This window comes from Pleurodeles waltl, chromosome 4_1 (genome assembly GCF_031143425.1).
Source record: "Pleurodeles waltl isolate 20211129_DDA chromosome 4_1, aPleWal1.hap1.20221129, whole genome shotgun sequence".
NCBI classification, from domain to species: Eukaryota; Metazoa; Chordata; class Amphibia; order Caudata; family Salamandridae; genus Pleurodeles; species Pleurodeles waltl.
The window spans coordinates 636,404,863-636,420,911 of NC_090442.1; the positions used below are offsets into that span (position 1 = coordinate 636,404,863).

General features: G+C 41.4%; 1 protein-coding gene across 1 annotated transcript in view; it reads left to right on the forward strand.

Moving 5' to 3' along the window:
• Positions 1–16,049, forward strand: part of MON2 (MON2 homolog, regulator of endosome-to-Golgi trafficking) — a 775,721-nt gene that overhangs the window by 52,166 nt on the left and 707,506 nt on the right. Inside the window, 1 exon segment of the mRNA XM_069229077.1 lies at positions 14,544–14,607. Coding sequence (XP_069085178.1) covers positions 14,544–14,607 — 64 coding nt within the window.

Here is a 16,049-nt window from a genome sequence, read left to right on the forward strand (position 1 = left end):
AAGTAATACATTCAAGATGATATACCTAGAAAATAATTGAGAACTTAAGCAAACATTGCAAATAATATTTATAAACTATTTAAGTTATATGTTATTTTTGGACAAATAGTAACTGGTGACCATAATTGATCACATTTATTAGTTAATGACAATGACTTCAAATTAAATATATCTAATCTATGATTTTGATACTTTAAATTCACCAAAGTTGAACTGAAATATATTCCTTTGTTTTGAATTTAGAATGTAACACAGTAGCTATCAATAGATCAACCAATTTTGCAAGCAGTGCATTATGAGGCCAAATAACAGGTACACCACCTACGAATATCTTGTGCAAGGAATAGGGTGGGAAAGCCCCAGTAATACTTATTTTGAACCATACTGGTTTCCAAAAATCTTCAACTTTAGGACAGTGGAAAAACACATGCATGTATGAACCATAAATACTGACACATCTCCTGCAAGTCTGCAGTTTAACTAAGACAAACCTGGACAATTTGTCTGGGGTAAAATACATCCTGTTATAAAAGAAAACAAGACTATATACTAGACTGGCAGAACGAGCAGCAGAAACTGATTTTTACCAAATTTTGGGTCTGATTAAGAGTACCGCCAGCCTCACAGTGATGGTTTGGCCGCCACAACTGTGGTGGTCCAACTGCCACATTACAACCCTGGTGGGTGGACCCGCCAGGAGACCGCTGTCCCTGCCATAAACATCATTCCCAACGGGCTGATAGCAGCCTGAGTTGTACTCCGCCAGGGTGGTCCTGAACTTGGCCCTCCCTGGCTGTTCACAACTCAGCTTTTCGCCAGCCTTTCCGTGGTGGGAATCCTGCCATGGAAAGGGTGGCGGAAAGCCAGTGCTGGTCACCCCAGGGGGGGGGAACATGGGGGCCCCTGCACTGCCCATGGCAGTGGCAATGCAGGGGCCCCCCTGCCCAGCACCATTGGAATGCGTACTGTCTGAATGTGTAGGCAGTGCTCAATCTGAGGGTGCTGGAGTTAGGTAGCCGAGGCCAATATCATAGCGCTGTTCCCGCCGGTCAGCCCGGCAGGAACACGTAATACAATGTTCCCGCCGGACACCCGACAGGAACATTGTAAAACACTTGGGGGGGAGGGATGCCACATGTATGACTGCGGTGTCCTCCCCACGGCTTTGGTGGTCCTCTTTTAGACTGCCAAAGTCGTAATGAGGCCCTTTGCCCCAAATATTTATAGGCCAAATGCAACCAAAGACTTTTTCCCATATATGTTTAATATTGACTGTAGTTCTTGAATAACCCAAACAAGGATGTAGAATTCCCATATCCCAACGCCCAGGACATATTGTTTGGGATCAAGGACAACAAGTTTTCATAATTATTTTGTCCCTGGGACAAGTAGGCCCAACCCCCTGCAGCACAAACACTTTGGCTGCCAGTTTACAGGGAAGGGGAACAGTCTGCAGTTGACTCAATATTTGTGTTTCTATGTTAATGCAGTTTGAACTTGTATTTATGGTCCATTAATGCAAAGCCTTTATTGGGTGAGCACTCTAAATAAATGTTGTAAGCTCGGACTGTACACCTCACAGTGGTTCAAGTAAAAAGAAATGTGTACACACACATTTGAAAAGTTTAACAATATGAGGCTTCATATGTTTCCAAAATGCTTTCTGATTAGATGCAAATGTTTGCAGATGCTTATAAGCAGGACTGATTCTTTGCTTTCTAAATAAAATGTTCCCAAAAACAATGCAACTAGGGAACAAACGTTTGCTACATTACTGTGAAATTTTAGGTAGCATTCCTTTGAAGCATCATTTAGTAAAATGTGTTGATACATGATAGTATTTCTAAAACAATCAGTGAAACCAGTTTCAATAACATTATGGGAAACAGGAAAATAGACAAGCATTGGCAAAGCCAGCTGATCCAAAATGGGTGGTCAGTCTTTTGATTTTGTCAATGCGTGTTTTGTTTTGACACAGCTTTTGTAAAACATTATTGTTGTGGGAGCTGCCAGGCTCTCACCATTGTAACAAGCATTGGCAAAAAAATAAAATATTGTTTGGTCTCAAAAAGCACACATTACCACAGTAGTTCCTGGCACTGAACAAAACTTTTTTGCATGCCAGTATGCTTCTCATGAAAGAGCAGAAAGCTGTAACTTACAATAAAGCCAGCTGAAAGATGCATAGAGAGAGACAAACATAAGTTTAATAAAAACAAAAGGTCTTGGTTAATGCCAGACCTAATTAGGGGCCAAATTCACAAAGGTGCACCCGTGGTATATGTCTTTGCATTAGTGCAGGACTATGGCTTTTATGAATTCACAAGAATTTACAGAAGTAGACCAGGAATTCGTACTCCTGGAAAATATTCTTGAACTGTATTTTAGCACTAGCAAATATGCATGTGTAGGTTTGCTCAAATGAAAATCTCTTGAGCGTTTACAAGTTCACTTTCCTTCCAACCACTTTTTTTCCATCCCTGAAAGAACTTCTACTTCTGCCCTTGTCAGGAGTAAATTTGCAACTTTTCTCAGTATGAGAAAAGATTAGAGAAGAGCTGGGGAAAATCCTAAAGAACATGCACTGTGGTAGGTTTGTACAGAGGAACTATTGCTTACTGCTTCCTCCAGCCCCAGTATGTAGATCTGCAGAAAGATAGATAAATGAGGAAAGTGCTAGTATTCAAGCCCTAAAATAGTATTAGCCCTGGTATAATCAGAGAGGCTATTATTAGAGCTCTTATATAATGAGATTGCTTCCATAATTTGCTGCTGCACCACACGGCACCAAAGGGACAAGTAGATTTTTCTTATAGGACAGGTATATTTATGAAGCAACTTGTCCCATGGACAAGTAGATATTTTATTAAATTCCACACCCATGACACAAAGACCCAAACAGCTCATGCTTACTATCTAGATTTAGCTCATATAATTCTCTCACAATATGACAACTATCAGTTCTTTGTAGGTAGTGATTATTTGACGATTTAAATGTAATGTGTAATAAACATTTCAAAGTGAAGAGCCAAATCTAAAATGCCCTCTCCGGAGCTGCGGGTAGTCCGAAAAGAACACTATATGAAAATGCCTGTTAAGCCATAAGAAAAACTAAGTCACAATACAGTACATTCATGGAAAATAAAGCAGCCATAGTGCTACATTGGGATGTTCAAAGATCTGACATTTGAGCTACAATTAACATTAATAGGTTTAATTGTGCACATTCTCCCATTAATTGTACCTTCTATTGGTAGAATTTGTTTTCGGTAATACGATTGGCTGCATTAATTTGAATAAGGCTGCTTAATGTTATTTCTAAAGGATTTGCATAAAGGGTTTTTTTTTTTTCAAAAATAAAAACACAAGATTAAGAAACACTTTCTGATTAAGGGGGAGAGGTGGCTAGAAAATGGCTGCTCTTTCACCCATTGTTCAACTCAATGCCCCTGTCTCTAGGCATATTCCAGTGGAGTGCTAGGATCTAACGTGAAAAACAAGGAGTATAAAGTGGGATCTGTCTTTATCTGCTGTTACCAAAAAAGGTGATCTTTGATTTCACCCATGCAGAGCTTGTTTTTTACTTATGTGTGTATGACTGAAACAAAGTAGATCATTTGTTTTTATATAGATTTTTGGATTGGCCGCACTAAGAAGGTAGCTCATTCAGAACCAGAATTTTAATCATTTGAACAGTTTGTTTATCATCTGTTGCATATTTGCCTCAAGGAGAAGGGTTATACTTACAAATTATACCAGAAAGTGCTTTAGTGCACCTATGTTTGATCCATCAGTTAACATTGGGATTGTAAACTAAGGAATATCTTGCATCATTCAGGATGACCATGCAACTTGGCAGTAACACGATCATACATTTTCAAGCTCTTTTACTTTTTGCTTTGCTTGATTTAATGGACTGATGGCAGCTTTTTTCACCCAATTTGAAAAATTGAGTGCCTGGGCAAAGGCTGTGTTATGGCCCTTAGCAACCTAATGAGCCCTTCATTTGATTTTGATATTTTCAAGAACTCTCAAAAGTTGATCACTTTTAGCTTGAATGTACATAGGCCATTTAAATTTAAAAAGTGAGTGTCTTCTGCCTTTATTTGAGATTTTATGAGTTTTTGTATAGGCAAACAGCTATATTAGCATTTTTCTGCAACCGCTTTAAGGGACTTCCTTTCGATGGCTCATAGTTTAGTTTGAATTAATACAAACATGTTCCTCCTGCTGTTTTTCTAAAGCCATTGTAAGTGAATCATTGTTGATCGATCCACATGTCTACTGATCCAGGCTGAGTGGTCACTTCAGCACCTCAGCATTGTTGACAGAGATGTTTAAGCTAGACACCTACCAAATCTGTACTTCGTTAAATATTCGCAAACCACTTCTTCATTCACTCTAATTTCGAGGAGGAGCCAAGCCTTGGTCATAGCTTGTTATTAGGTTCTCTGAGCCCCTTCTAGATGAGACAAGTTACCACCCTTTCTTAATGTTTTTGATGCATATTCTTGTTTCTCAAAAATGTATTGTCTCATTTCCACATCTCCACTACATCTTAGACAATATTTTTTTATTTTTTTGAACAAATGTTATTGCTTTCTGTTAAGACAAAATTGACTCTTGCATTGGTGAAGAATATTACAATTTATTGATTGATTTCATTTTACATCTTGGTTATCTTCAACCCCTCTCATACACCTATAAGGGCTAATGGACCTAGTATGGTCAAGGGTGAAGTACACTTCGATCTGTTAAGTCCAGCTTAACTTTAATATCCTAAAACTGCCCATATTTAACCCTAAAACTGCCTCGTAGCATTTTCCTCTTCTCTCCCCCACAACATGACATCCACTATCTATATTAAGGCCACAGGGGTTATATTCTCTGCTCTCCGTATTTTTCTGATGTAACAAGTAGTCACAATAAATAATTTCACACAATGATACCTCCTGGGTCCACCCCTGATAGTAGTAGACATGTTTTATGATATGTTCCCTACCTCTCTCCCCTATGATATGTTCCCTACCTCTCTCCCCCCCCAACTTCAGCATCCATCACTTCGGGATGTAGCTAACAAGCCCAGATTCGTGAGGCAGTCAGTGTAAGCCGCCTCACCCTCTCTCCGTCTCTTTGTCATTAACCGCTTTAAAAGATTCCAATAGAATGTCCCATTCTAGCGCTATCGGGCGGCGCAGCAGCCCTCTGTATTCCTCCCTACAAAGGTCTGTGCTTTCAGCCAGACCCCATTCACACACCTCTGCCATCCATTGTGTCACTGAAGATGCCGTGGCTGCTTTCCAGCACCTGGCAAGTAAGCATTTCGCCAGTATTAAGGCTAAATCATCAAATCGTGACTGTGTGTGTTTATGTGATTGACTTACTATATTTTATTTCATGTCCAGATAAGGGTGCAAAATCCGAAAATATCTGCGCTGCTACCGTAAAGTTACACCCCAGGTCATGTGTATATAATACGATGTTGTCAGTGTATAAGGATACCGAATGGGTCGTAGTTCCGACCACAATAACCTATCGCATAGTACACTGCCGAAGCCATTGTGCCATTGGTTCCAGTGCTAGGACAAACAGTAGGGATGAAAGTGAGCATCCCTGCCGAGTGCTGTGGGCTAGGAATCCAATATGCACCGTCCGGTGCGTGCCCTTGCCACTGGGAAGGCATAAAGCAACTGCACCCAATCTGTGTAGGCCCGGGGAAGCCCAAAACGTTCAAGAACCGCAAACATGTAGTCCCAGTTCAGTGTATCGAATGCCTGACGGAGGCCTAGGGAAAGACAACCGGCTTGGGGTACCTGTCACCCATATGATCCATAATGTGGTACAAGCACCGAATATTAAGAGATGTGTTTCGATTTGGCACAAATGCACACTGATCTGTGTGTATCAGTTTGTGTAGTAACAGGAGGAGTCTTTGTGCCAAACTTTGGCCAGTATTTTGTATTCAGTATTTAATAATGACAATGGCCTGTATGAGGACATGTCCGTTTCGGGCTTTCCAGGTTTTAATATCGAGGTCACTAATGCCTGCTTTGTAGTACAGGGAAGGTGACTGGCGACTAGCAAGGCTTTATATAGCTTTTCCATTTGGTAGACTAGTTTTGTAGTACACCTTGTGTAAAACTCCACTGGAAGACTATCAGTCCACGATGATTTATTCTGAGCTAGATTTGTTATGGCCTCTGTATTCTGTGCTGCCAAGGCCTGTCCCTCACTCTCGTCAATCACTGGCAGGGTGAGATTGTGGAAGAATAACCGAATTCCTGTTTTACTCAGTGGTGGGGGAGTAGAGTACAAGGCGATGTAAAAATCACAGAATTCTGTGTTAATATCCATTTGAGTATCCGCATTGGTCAGTTGAGGGATGTAAGCATGTGTAGAACGGGGGTGGGAGTGGGCCTGTCTTTTATCATTCGTGCCAATAATGTGCCTGCTTCCTCTCCTTCACTGTGTGTTCGTTGCCTGTATGATCTGTAATCCATGATGCACAGTCTCTCTAGGAGTCCCGCATATTCGGCCAACACCGCCTGCAGCGTCCGAGCCTGTGAGGCATTGAGCACAGCATCTGTTTTTAGCTGCCCTTCTGCACTGGCTAAGTCCTTTGCAATTGTTGCTCGAGCACCCACAGTAGCTCCCATTGTTGCCCTGCCGTTTAATCTATTTTAAATGCCTCCCACTCCACTAATGAGGAAGAAGCTGTATTAGCATTTTCTGTAAACTAGTTGGCTATTACTGTCGCTGTTATCTTTAAGCACCGCATCTGCCAAGAATTGTGGTTGTAACTGCCACATGGGGATAGAAGTGTACCCCTTCCCCAGGACAGCATCAATTCTGATAGATAATGATCAGACAGTTTTTTTTCCAAGTATGTGGCGTGCGTTATGTGAGTCTGTAGTGTAGTAGTGCATAATACATGATCCAGTCTGACAAGCAAGCCATGTGGAAAGGAGTAAAATTAATATTCTCGCATCTCTTCATTCCTAGCTTGCCATATATCAGTTAGTGTCCATCCCTGTATCCAACCCCGTAGTGACTCTGCCTGCCTATGGGCATTGGTGTCGGCAATGTAGGGGTGGATCAGTCAAGGGGTGTGTCCAATACTGTGTTATAATCGCCCCCCCCCCCCCCCCAGCAACCAGGGCAGATGTGTCCAGTGTGCCAGGGCAGTAGAAAGGTGTGCTAGAAACGTATCCTGTTCAGTTTTGGGGGCATTGACACTTCAGGCATTACAGGCTCACCATCCAAGTTTCCCCTGAACAGCACGTATCTGCCATTATAATCTATTTCAGTTTCTGTCACTTCGAATGGGATTCCAGAGCGTAGCCACATGGCCGATCTGCAAGCAAATTCAGAATAAGAAGTGTGGAACAACTGGCCTCTCCGTCTACATAATTTAACCACCTCGTGTAGTTAGATGCGTTTCTTGTAGGTACACCTTCTGTTCTTTGCAGTGGTTTAATTGAGCCAGTATTCTGTGTTGCTTATGAATAGAGCCCATTCCACTCACATTCCAGGTGATAATATTATTATAGTTACGTGTGGACATCATCATAGGTCCCTAATGTGCAAGTACTGGCGGTGACATATATGTCCCAGCCGTGTGTGGTTTTTAAAGCATGTGATGAATGTGTATATGTCCAGTGAATAACATAGTGAACATTTCCCCCAACTAATTTTAGTTCTAGGCTAAGCATAAAACTCACTAAGCCAAACCAGTAATAAACAGGAAACCCTTAAATTACAAGGTAAAGCAAGCAATTGCTAGTGGGGTAGTAGGCTTGGAAGCGTAAAGCTCCACAGTAATAATAAACAATTAGTTCAGCGTTATCTTCCGAACATGAGGCCCATCCAGGTCTGACAGTCAGTTGTGAGAATGTGCACTCCATGGAGGGTATGACCAGTGTGACCATTGGCGGGGCCATCGGCTCATAGTTAGTAGCAGTGTTTCATGATCAAAACAGTCCCTTGCTATGCCAGTACATCACATAGTACATACCGTAGGTCGAGGCCCCGCATACCGACACGTACCCTCTACCACAGGAGCCGGTGCAAGCAGGCAGGCACCTGCAGTCGGTGCCATACCCCTTCTGCCCCCTCCAGCATCGTACAGTGACTTCCATGTCGTAGCTCCTTCAGGGTCATAAATCATGGGCTGTGTGGGGTGTAATAGATGGGAACAAGGTGACACTCCCCTCTGAGTCTTATACCACAGTACTGTCTGCAGAGGAAGCAATGCTAGCTGGGGGAGAACGAGCTCTCTGTATTGAGTATGCCGGTTGTATTGGAGCTTTCTGACTCTCCAGATCCTGCATAAGTTTGGGCCCGGTACTTTCTCTGGGATGGGCGATGTAAGAACCCGACGTTCTTTATGCTGCAGCTGGCGTCCCTTGTGTTGCAAAGAACTGGAGGATTCCTGAGGACTCGAGTGAGGGAAGGTCTGGTCTAGCCAGCCTTGCGCTGTCTCAGGTGTGTCAAAGAAGAGGGTTTTTTGGTTATATGTGATCCTCAACCGGGCCAGAAACAGCAGCGTGTAGGGGAGCCCCCCCCCACCGTTCGGATTCTCTACTTTATAATCTGAAAGAAGGCTCTCCGCCTCTGTACAGCAAGCATTTAATCTGGATACAGACACATTTGAGCATTGTCAATGATAAGAGTGTCTGCCTCTTGCGCCTTAACATAGGAGAGCGTCACGGTCTCTGTAGTTTAGTATACGAGCTACCATTAGTGGTGCCCCCGGCAGAGGCTTCTTTGCTGGTACTCAGTGTGCATTTTCCACTTTGGAGAAGGCAGACAGTCCAGACGTCGCCAGGCTCCACAGCCATGTCTCCATATATTGTGTGGCATCTCGCCCCTCCGTGCCCTCCGATAAGCCAATTACACGGATATTGTTGCGGCGTGACCTCCCCTCCACATCTTCCACCCTCCCCTGTAGTGTCTCCACCTGTCTGTGCAGCTGATTTATCGCGCCCTCACTATCTTTCTGTCCGGGTAGGAGGATAGCGATATCCGTCTCTGCAGTCTTCACCCTGTCCACCAATTTTCCATGTTCATCCGTAAGGAGGCCAAGTTCAGTAGTGATGGACCCCAATCTTTGCTCTATTCCCATATGCAGCTCTCGGATTTCTTTCAAGATGACATCCATCTTATCCATAGGGGAGGGGGGCTAGCGAGCAAAGGTGGTATATAGTCTTTGGACATGGACCCCCTGAAGCCCTGCATGCTCTTTAGGGTTCATGTGCTTCCCTTTCATGTGGCCCGTAGCTGAATATGTGATCGGCATTCGGTTTCGATACAGTGTATGTATGCCTAATGAGGGAGAGCTATTTATTGCCACAGACCACCAATGGTGTCACCAGTCATTAAGCCAGTGTTGCAGGCCTTCGAAATCCAGCTTGGGGGTGAAAGAGCCAGACCACCAGTGCCACGCCCACAAGCCCACAGGCACACAACAATCGAGGGGCGGGCCCCAGTCGGAGCCCGCAGCATAGGTTCTTGCACCAACTCGGTCCCCCTGCTAGCAGTGCACTGCCAGGTTCACCCAATTCTGCACCACATGGATCCTTTAATTCTGATTCCCCCGCCTCAGCAAACTCCAGGCCCCCAGACAGGGAGCCCCGTTGCAGGTTGTACTGCCAGTCCTCTCAGGACCTCTGGGGCCTCCCTGCTGCTCTCACCTCTCCCCAATCGAGCGAGTCGCAATGCAGCATCTTTTCGCCCACCGTCCGGTCCAACCACGTGACCAGGACAAGTTGTTATGTGGCCCCTAGTCTCTCATTCTCACTGACTCTGTTATTTTGTGGTACCGCCTCATGTTGCCTCACCCTTGCTGCGCAGGCAGCTGGCAGGGAACCATGCAGTCGAGTAGGCCCAGCCCGTCACTAGGTGTGGCCTGACGCTCTCCGTTTGTCTCCCTCAGTGGGACCCATCCAGCTCCAGTCCTTATCTCCGGTAGCAACCCCGGTAGCACACGTGCGGTGCCCCTCCAGTGTATGGATGGCCGCTCGATGCACTGATAATGTGTGGCTGGCAGGCCCGGATCGTTTAAACGTTTGCATCTTCTGCGGTAGCCTTGAACAGTAGCTTCTGTAATGATGCTTCATTCACTTTCATTGAAATTGTGTGCATGAAAGGGCCCTTATAAATGGAGTGGTCATTTTAAATTACTTTGATTTAAGTGCAAACATTTAATTTTAATGGAATGAAATTAATTTTCAATTGCATAGTCTACTGTTAAGGTTATCTAAACCTCAGGATGCGCTTTTCACCAGGGCTGTTAACCCTGTAGCTTATGTTTGACTACCAGCTGCTCTGCATTGTTGATTATGAAAGCGCTTAGGATCATCCAGTTATGAACTGATCTGTGTGACACCCATTTTCCATGGTAGTGGAGCTTATTTACCAGCGGTTGGCTATCTCACAGCCAATTTCTAACTAAATGTTTACTTCTGGCTCCTATTGTAATGACATTGGTTTTCTTAGAATTCTGTGCTGTGCAATGGAAAACATTGCTGAATTCTGATTAGGTAATAATAATTAAAATGTGGTATATTAATTAGCGTGTAATTTTGTTACCACTAATCATTGTAAATAACAACTGTCTCATACAGGGACCTTTTGCTCACCCGAGTCCCTTAGTTAAAGGAGTCTATTAGATTCTGTTAGATCAGTATGGCATGCATTTCTCTTTGCTTAATCCATTTTGCAGTGAGTCCTTTAACCCACTGTTTTCACAATATTTTATTACCAGTTGTGAGAAATTCTGTTAATTTCCTCAATAATGTGGATCTGACTGGCATGCGTTTACATCTTGCTCCTAATTTTGGAATGTGGGAGTACATTTGTCTATCACTAGTCAACAATAAGTCATCAAAAGGTTCTCCAGGATGCTACCATAACGTCTCTTATTAGAATGCATGCCTTTTCATTCTGTTATTTTATTCAATTGTACAGTGTAGGAGCACCATCAGTACTCTTTATTTTATTTTATAATATTGGTCCTTCTCAAACTCTTCCATAAAATGCCATTATTGGTATTTGTTGTGAAAATTGAATAGAGTATGATCCCAGTGTATCTTGGACCTGCGCATATTTTCTTTCTCCTTTCAACATCACAATTGCACTCTTGCATTTCCTGCTTTTATTCACATACCTAAAGGGGCTAACCAACAGATTGTTGCTTTTATTTAATTAGATGTTCTAGTGGCTCCTGAACAGGTTTTGCCTCATTGCGAGTTGGCTCTGCCACTTGCTGCTTGGGGAACTCCTAATGTAAGAAGTCCAAAAGTATAGGTGATCTAGGAGCAGGCACAGTTGTGATAGTGTAGTTAATATCTGATGACTACGTGCACCCATCTTTGACTGAAAAACAAGCTCACTTTGTGTTTCAGATCTCTAAAAATGTACCTTTCCACATTTTTAATCCCCAATTCCTGAATTGTACGACTCTTTAATAGCTCCAAGAGGCCTTCACCAGTGTAACCACGCTCTGTAATTATCATATTTCATATTTATGGGGTAGTCTATCAAGTTGGCATTTGTCAGCCATTTATCTTTAAGCGCCGCAGAGTCACCATCTGGATTTTGCTCTGTATATTTTTTTTGCAAATACTACTGCTTGGTAGTGACTCCATCAAGAGTGCTATTTTCCAGCAGTGTGTTTCTCCTACCAAGGTCCTATTAGGTGCAACTTGGGGGCCAGCTCTGAATTTATTGAATATGGCTAATTATATCATTTCATTTGCTCCTATTACATGTGAAACGTAAACTGTTAAACTCCCAAGTTAACCTTACACCCACTTAATGATAAAAGTATTGAATATGTTTTAATATACCCTAAATAAAGTCAAATATACCAGTGTTCTGGCCCTGCATTGACACTCAAACCGTCTGAGCCAGTAATCCAACTGGCTTACAGAACATAATATACTATAATTGAGAGCATACTTCAGTTTGATTATTGCAACATAATATAGGTTTACTTACAAAATTGTTTGTTACTCCACCTCAAAAAACATTGTACACATATTAAACTCTTATCATGTTCTCTCTCTCTCTCTATATATATATATATAGTCTGTTTATTGTTCTTATAGTCAAACCATTTTCAATATTAATCTTTGCCAGGTTATCACACTATACTTTGTTGAATACATCAGGCTTGCATGATGGAGGTGATTTTGTCTTTTCATGTTTGCAGTGAGGGATTTGGTTTTGGATGCTGCCTATGGGTATCTCAAGTTCACTGGGGTGACTTTCATTTAGTTAATAGTTATTACATTGGTTCTTTTCTACCTTATCTTTATCGGGTGGCGTGACGGAAAATGCTGAGGAAAGATTTAGTAGTGTTGTGGTATTTTCAAATGATAATGCTTGGGATTTGAATCCATAGGAGAGAATATGTATTTTTTGTTTTCATTGATAGGGGTTTACTTTTTTGATTCCATGTAACAAAATATGTTTTTCCCTTGAGGTGTGCAAAAAGTGATTGAATTCTGTTAATTATTGATTATTATGAGTGAGGGGCTTCATTAATATCTTGGCAATAAAAGAAGTGTTTATTATAGGTTGAATATCATTGGCTAATTGGGAAAACTATTTTTCCATATCATGGCAGGCAGACAAGCTGGATAGGATATCAGTTACCTTTTTAAATGGGAAGTAATATTTAATATGCATGTTTGAGTAGGTTGGGTTTACAATTCATTAGGTGCAAGTCTGCTGCCAGTGGAGGTAAGATATGTAGAAGGCATTGGATGTTTGAGTGCCTCAAGGCAAGTTCTTAAGTGGCATATGGTATTCATTTTCTTGCCATCTTGTTTAGGGTATTATTTCACACTATAGTTAGAGGCATGTTATCTGAGAAGGTTGTGGAATGCTGACCGTAATGTATGTCTGCTAATTATATGTTACAATCTGAATGTTTTCTGTTGGATGGAATGAACAAATAACAGAGGATACATTTTGGAGATGCGAAGGTGTGGTGTTTTCCAACATATTATGATTACATTTGATGTATGAACAATGGCAAATGGGATCGGAGTAGTAGTGAATATTTCAATGCAAGCTTCCTATTGAATATGTCTCTCAGATTTCTTATTAGAGAGGTCAGCCATGCAATTTTTCAACACTCTCCTTATATGCACGTGAAAGCTGTTCAGATATATCAGTCTTAATGATAGAGGTATGGTGACAACTGGGGGTTTTGTACAATCTGAGTGAAAATGAGTGCTTATCGGTGTTTATTGGTGTTAGAATAAGTATGTGGTAATGTCAGGTTTTTTTAATTTGTAAATGGAGAGAAAGTTTGTAGTGCAAGGGATTAACGTGAAATTGTGAAAAAACTCCAACCTTACAATGCCATCTGGTAACTTTGGATAACCTACAGCAGGTGTGTCTCATATGCTAGATATTAGGGTTTTTTGAGAATATAGGGGGTTATTCTAACTTTGGAGGAGTGTTAATCCGTCCCAAAAGTGACGGTAAAGTGACGGATATACCACCAGCCGTATTACGAGTTCCATAGGATATAATGGACTCGTAATACGGCTGGTGGTAAATCCGTCACTTTTCCGTCACTTTTGGGACGGATTAACACCTCCTCCAAAGTTAGAATAACCCCCATAGTGATTTAACTTTGACATAATTGGAAACATTGGTTGTTTTGATTTATTATATAAATACATTTGATACTAAAAGTAATGTCTTAAGAATGAGTGAACTTTGTGCGATTTTGAGGTGTAATGTGGGGTTACTTAGGAAAGACAGTCCGTCTTGTTCGGTTCCCTTTGATATGTTCAGTCTAAAATGAATTTCCTATCATTAATATTCTTAAGTGTAATAAATTACATCAAGTCTTAGTGAAGTAGGTAGACAACAATGACCAAATAATGCATAATGTCATTGAAGGTCACACTTAGTAATATCAGGAATGTATTTTTAATTTTACCTTTTTTGTTTTCTAATATGTTTATTTGATAATTCAGAGGCCTGTGGAAATGGCAGAAGGCCACAAGACGTGGGGACTCCTTTTCTTCAATCAGTTCTTTGAGTATCCTCCATATCCCAGCACAAATTAATATATTTAATTGAAAATGGTTCAGACATAAGAACAACAAATGGATTGTAACAACCAGAGGTTGAACATAGAATGTGCTGGGGACAAATTACCCAACAGGGGAATGGATATATATTTTATGATAAGATTTTAACATGTGTACATTGTTTTTGTGATTGAGTAATAATTGAGTAATAAATAATTCTGTATGTAAACCTCTGTTATGTTACAATAAGTGTGCTTCCCCGTGAGGTATATTATGTTTTAAGGTACCTTTTATTTTGAAGAATGTTTCATTCGCTTTTATGATATTTGCAAAAACTGCCTTAGTTAGATGAATAGAAAACATGCTGGTAGAAGTATGCCATACATTAAAATCGATAGTACAGTATTTTGCCACTGCAGTGTCTGTGTGAGCTTATGTGCTTATGTATACACACTCTTTCAGTTCAATGTATTGATCTTTTTATAGGCTGCAGAATCTGGAATAATAAAGATAAAGACAATAGCTGCACGGACCCCTGAGATCCTAGCAGGTAATGGTATTTAAGTTTGATGCATGGTTAATTTACTGAAGTTTCAACGTCATTGTTTGTAAATTTGATTATAATTTATGATCTGTAACAATTTCATATACAGTGTGAATGGGAGTACTAGTGTTTTCTGGACCCTGTGCTTTTTAAAGCTACATATCACAATTATGTTCTCAATTTAATACTACAGCATCTCAAACATTTACGTTCATGTAGATCACAGTGGATAGCATTATACAGAGCACAAGTTCCTTATCACACCTACTCAAGCCAACTTACAACCCTTTGTGCTAACCCAAGACACGCCTCTGTAGAAAGCATAAAATGTTTCATAATTTTAAGGTGTGCCAAAATGTAGTTCAGAATCAGCATGCTCGAAAAAGAACTGGGAAGTATTGGTGATGGGGATCAGCTGAGTGAATTACTATACTTTTTGTTTTGAGCTTTGCCTCTTTTGGACCTATTGTTTTGTCAACAAATTAATAGTTTTAGATGGGACAATAAGCAAGCATCCTCTGGTGGCGAGTCCCCATTGCTGCCAATGTGGTTGCTCCCCAGGGGCTCTGCTTGCTCCGGTTGTTAAAGGGCATGAGGCACCCCCCCACATGGTTTATTTGGCTTATTTGTATTCTCTGAACTGCTGCTCATTTGTGAAACATAAACTAGAGGTGTTTAGCTTTCTGAGTTACTGCCTTCTTTTGTTATGCGCTATTCCAACTTTATAGTGGTGGGAGCTCTTAATCTCCACTTTGACACCGCAAGTGTTGCGGTGGCTTCACTAAATGCAGATTTAGATGCACTTCAAATTACCCAACTGGTAATACTCCCTATGCATCTACTAAGTCATATCTTGGTACCGGTTTTCTCAAACTCAACAAGTCTTTCAGTATATTGTCCCCTGCCCCTGATTTGGTCTGACCATTTGCTATCCCTTTTCAGGTCTCTGTTGGTAACTCTATACGCACACTTGCTTTTAGTCAAGTGACAAGGACTAGGAAATGGGCAAGGGTGACAGGCTTTGGCCCGGAAACACCCAAGGTTTGATAAATGTGTTGACACAGATAATGCTCTATTAGTAGATTGGATGATCTTGATGAAATTGCACCCGTGAGTGATCATACTGTTAACCAATCTAAACCTTTGGCTGAATGATTCAATGGTGAACTACTTGCCCTAAAGAAGAATTGCAAGTGCCTAGAGCGCATTTGACACAGGAACTTTAACCCCACTGATAAGACCAATTATCAGCTAGTCCTGAAGCGATATCGAAGATGTATTAAGGCAGCTCGTCGGGTCTTTTATGCTGTTAAAATTGGAGTGGACAAAATTCCTCACGTGAAATGTTTTTAATTGTTAAATCTGTCCATTTTAAATGGTGTATCAGCAACCTCGCCAACTTCAGAGGAACACTGTAATACAATAGCTTGATTTTTTGCTGATAAGGT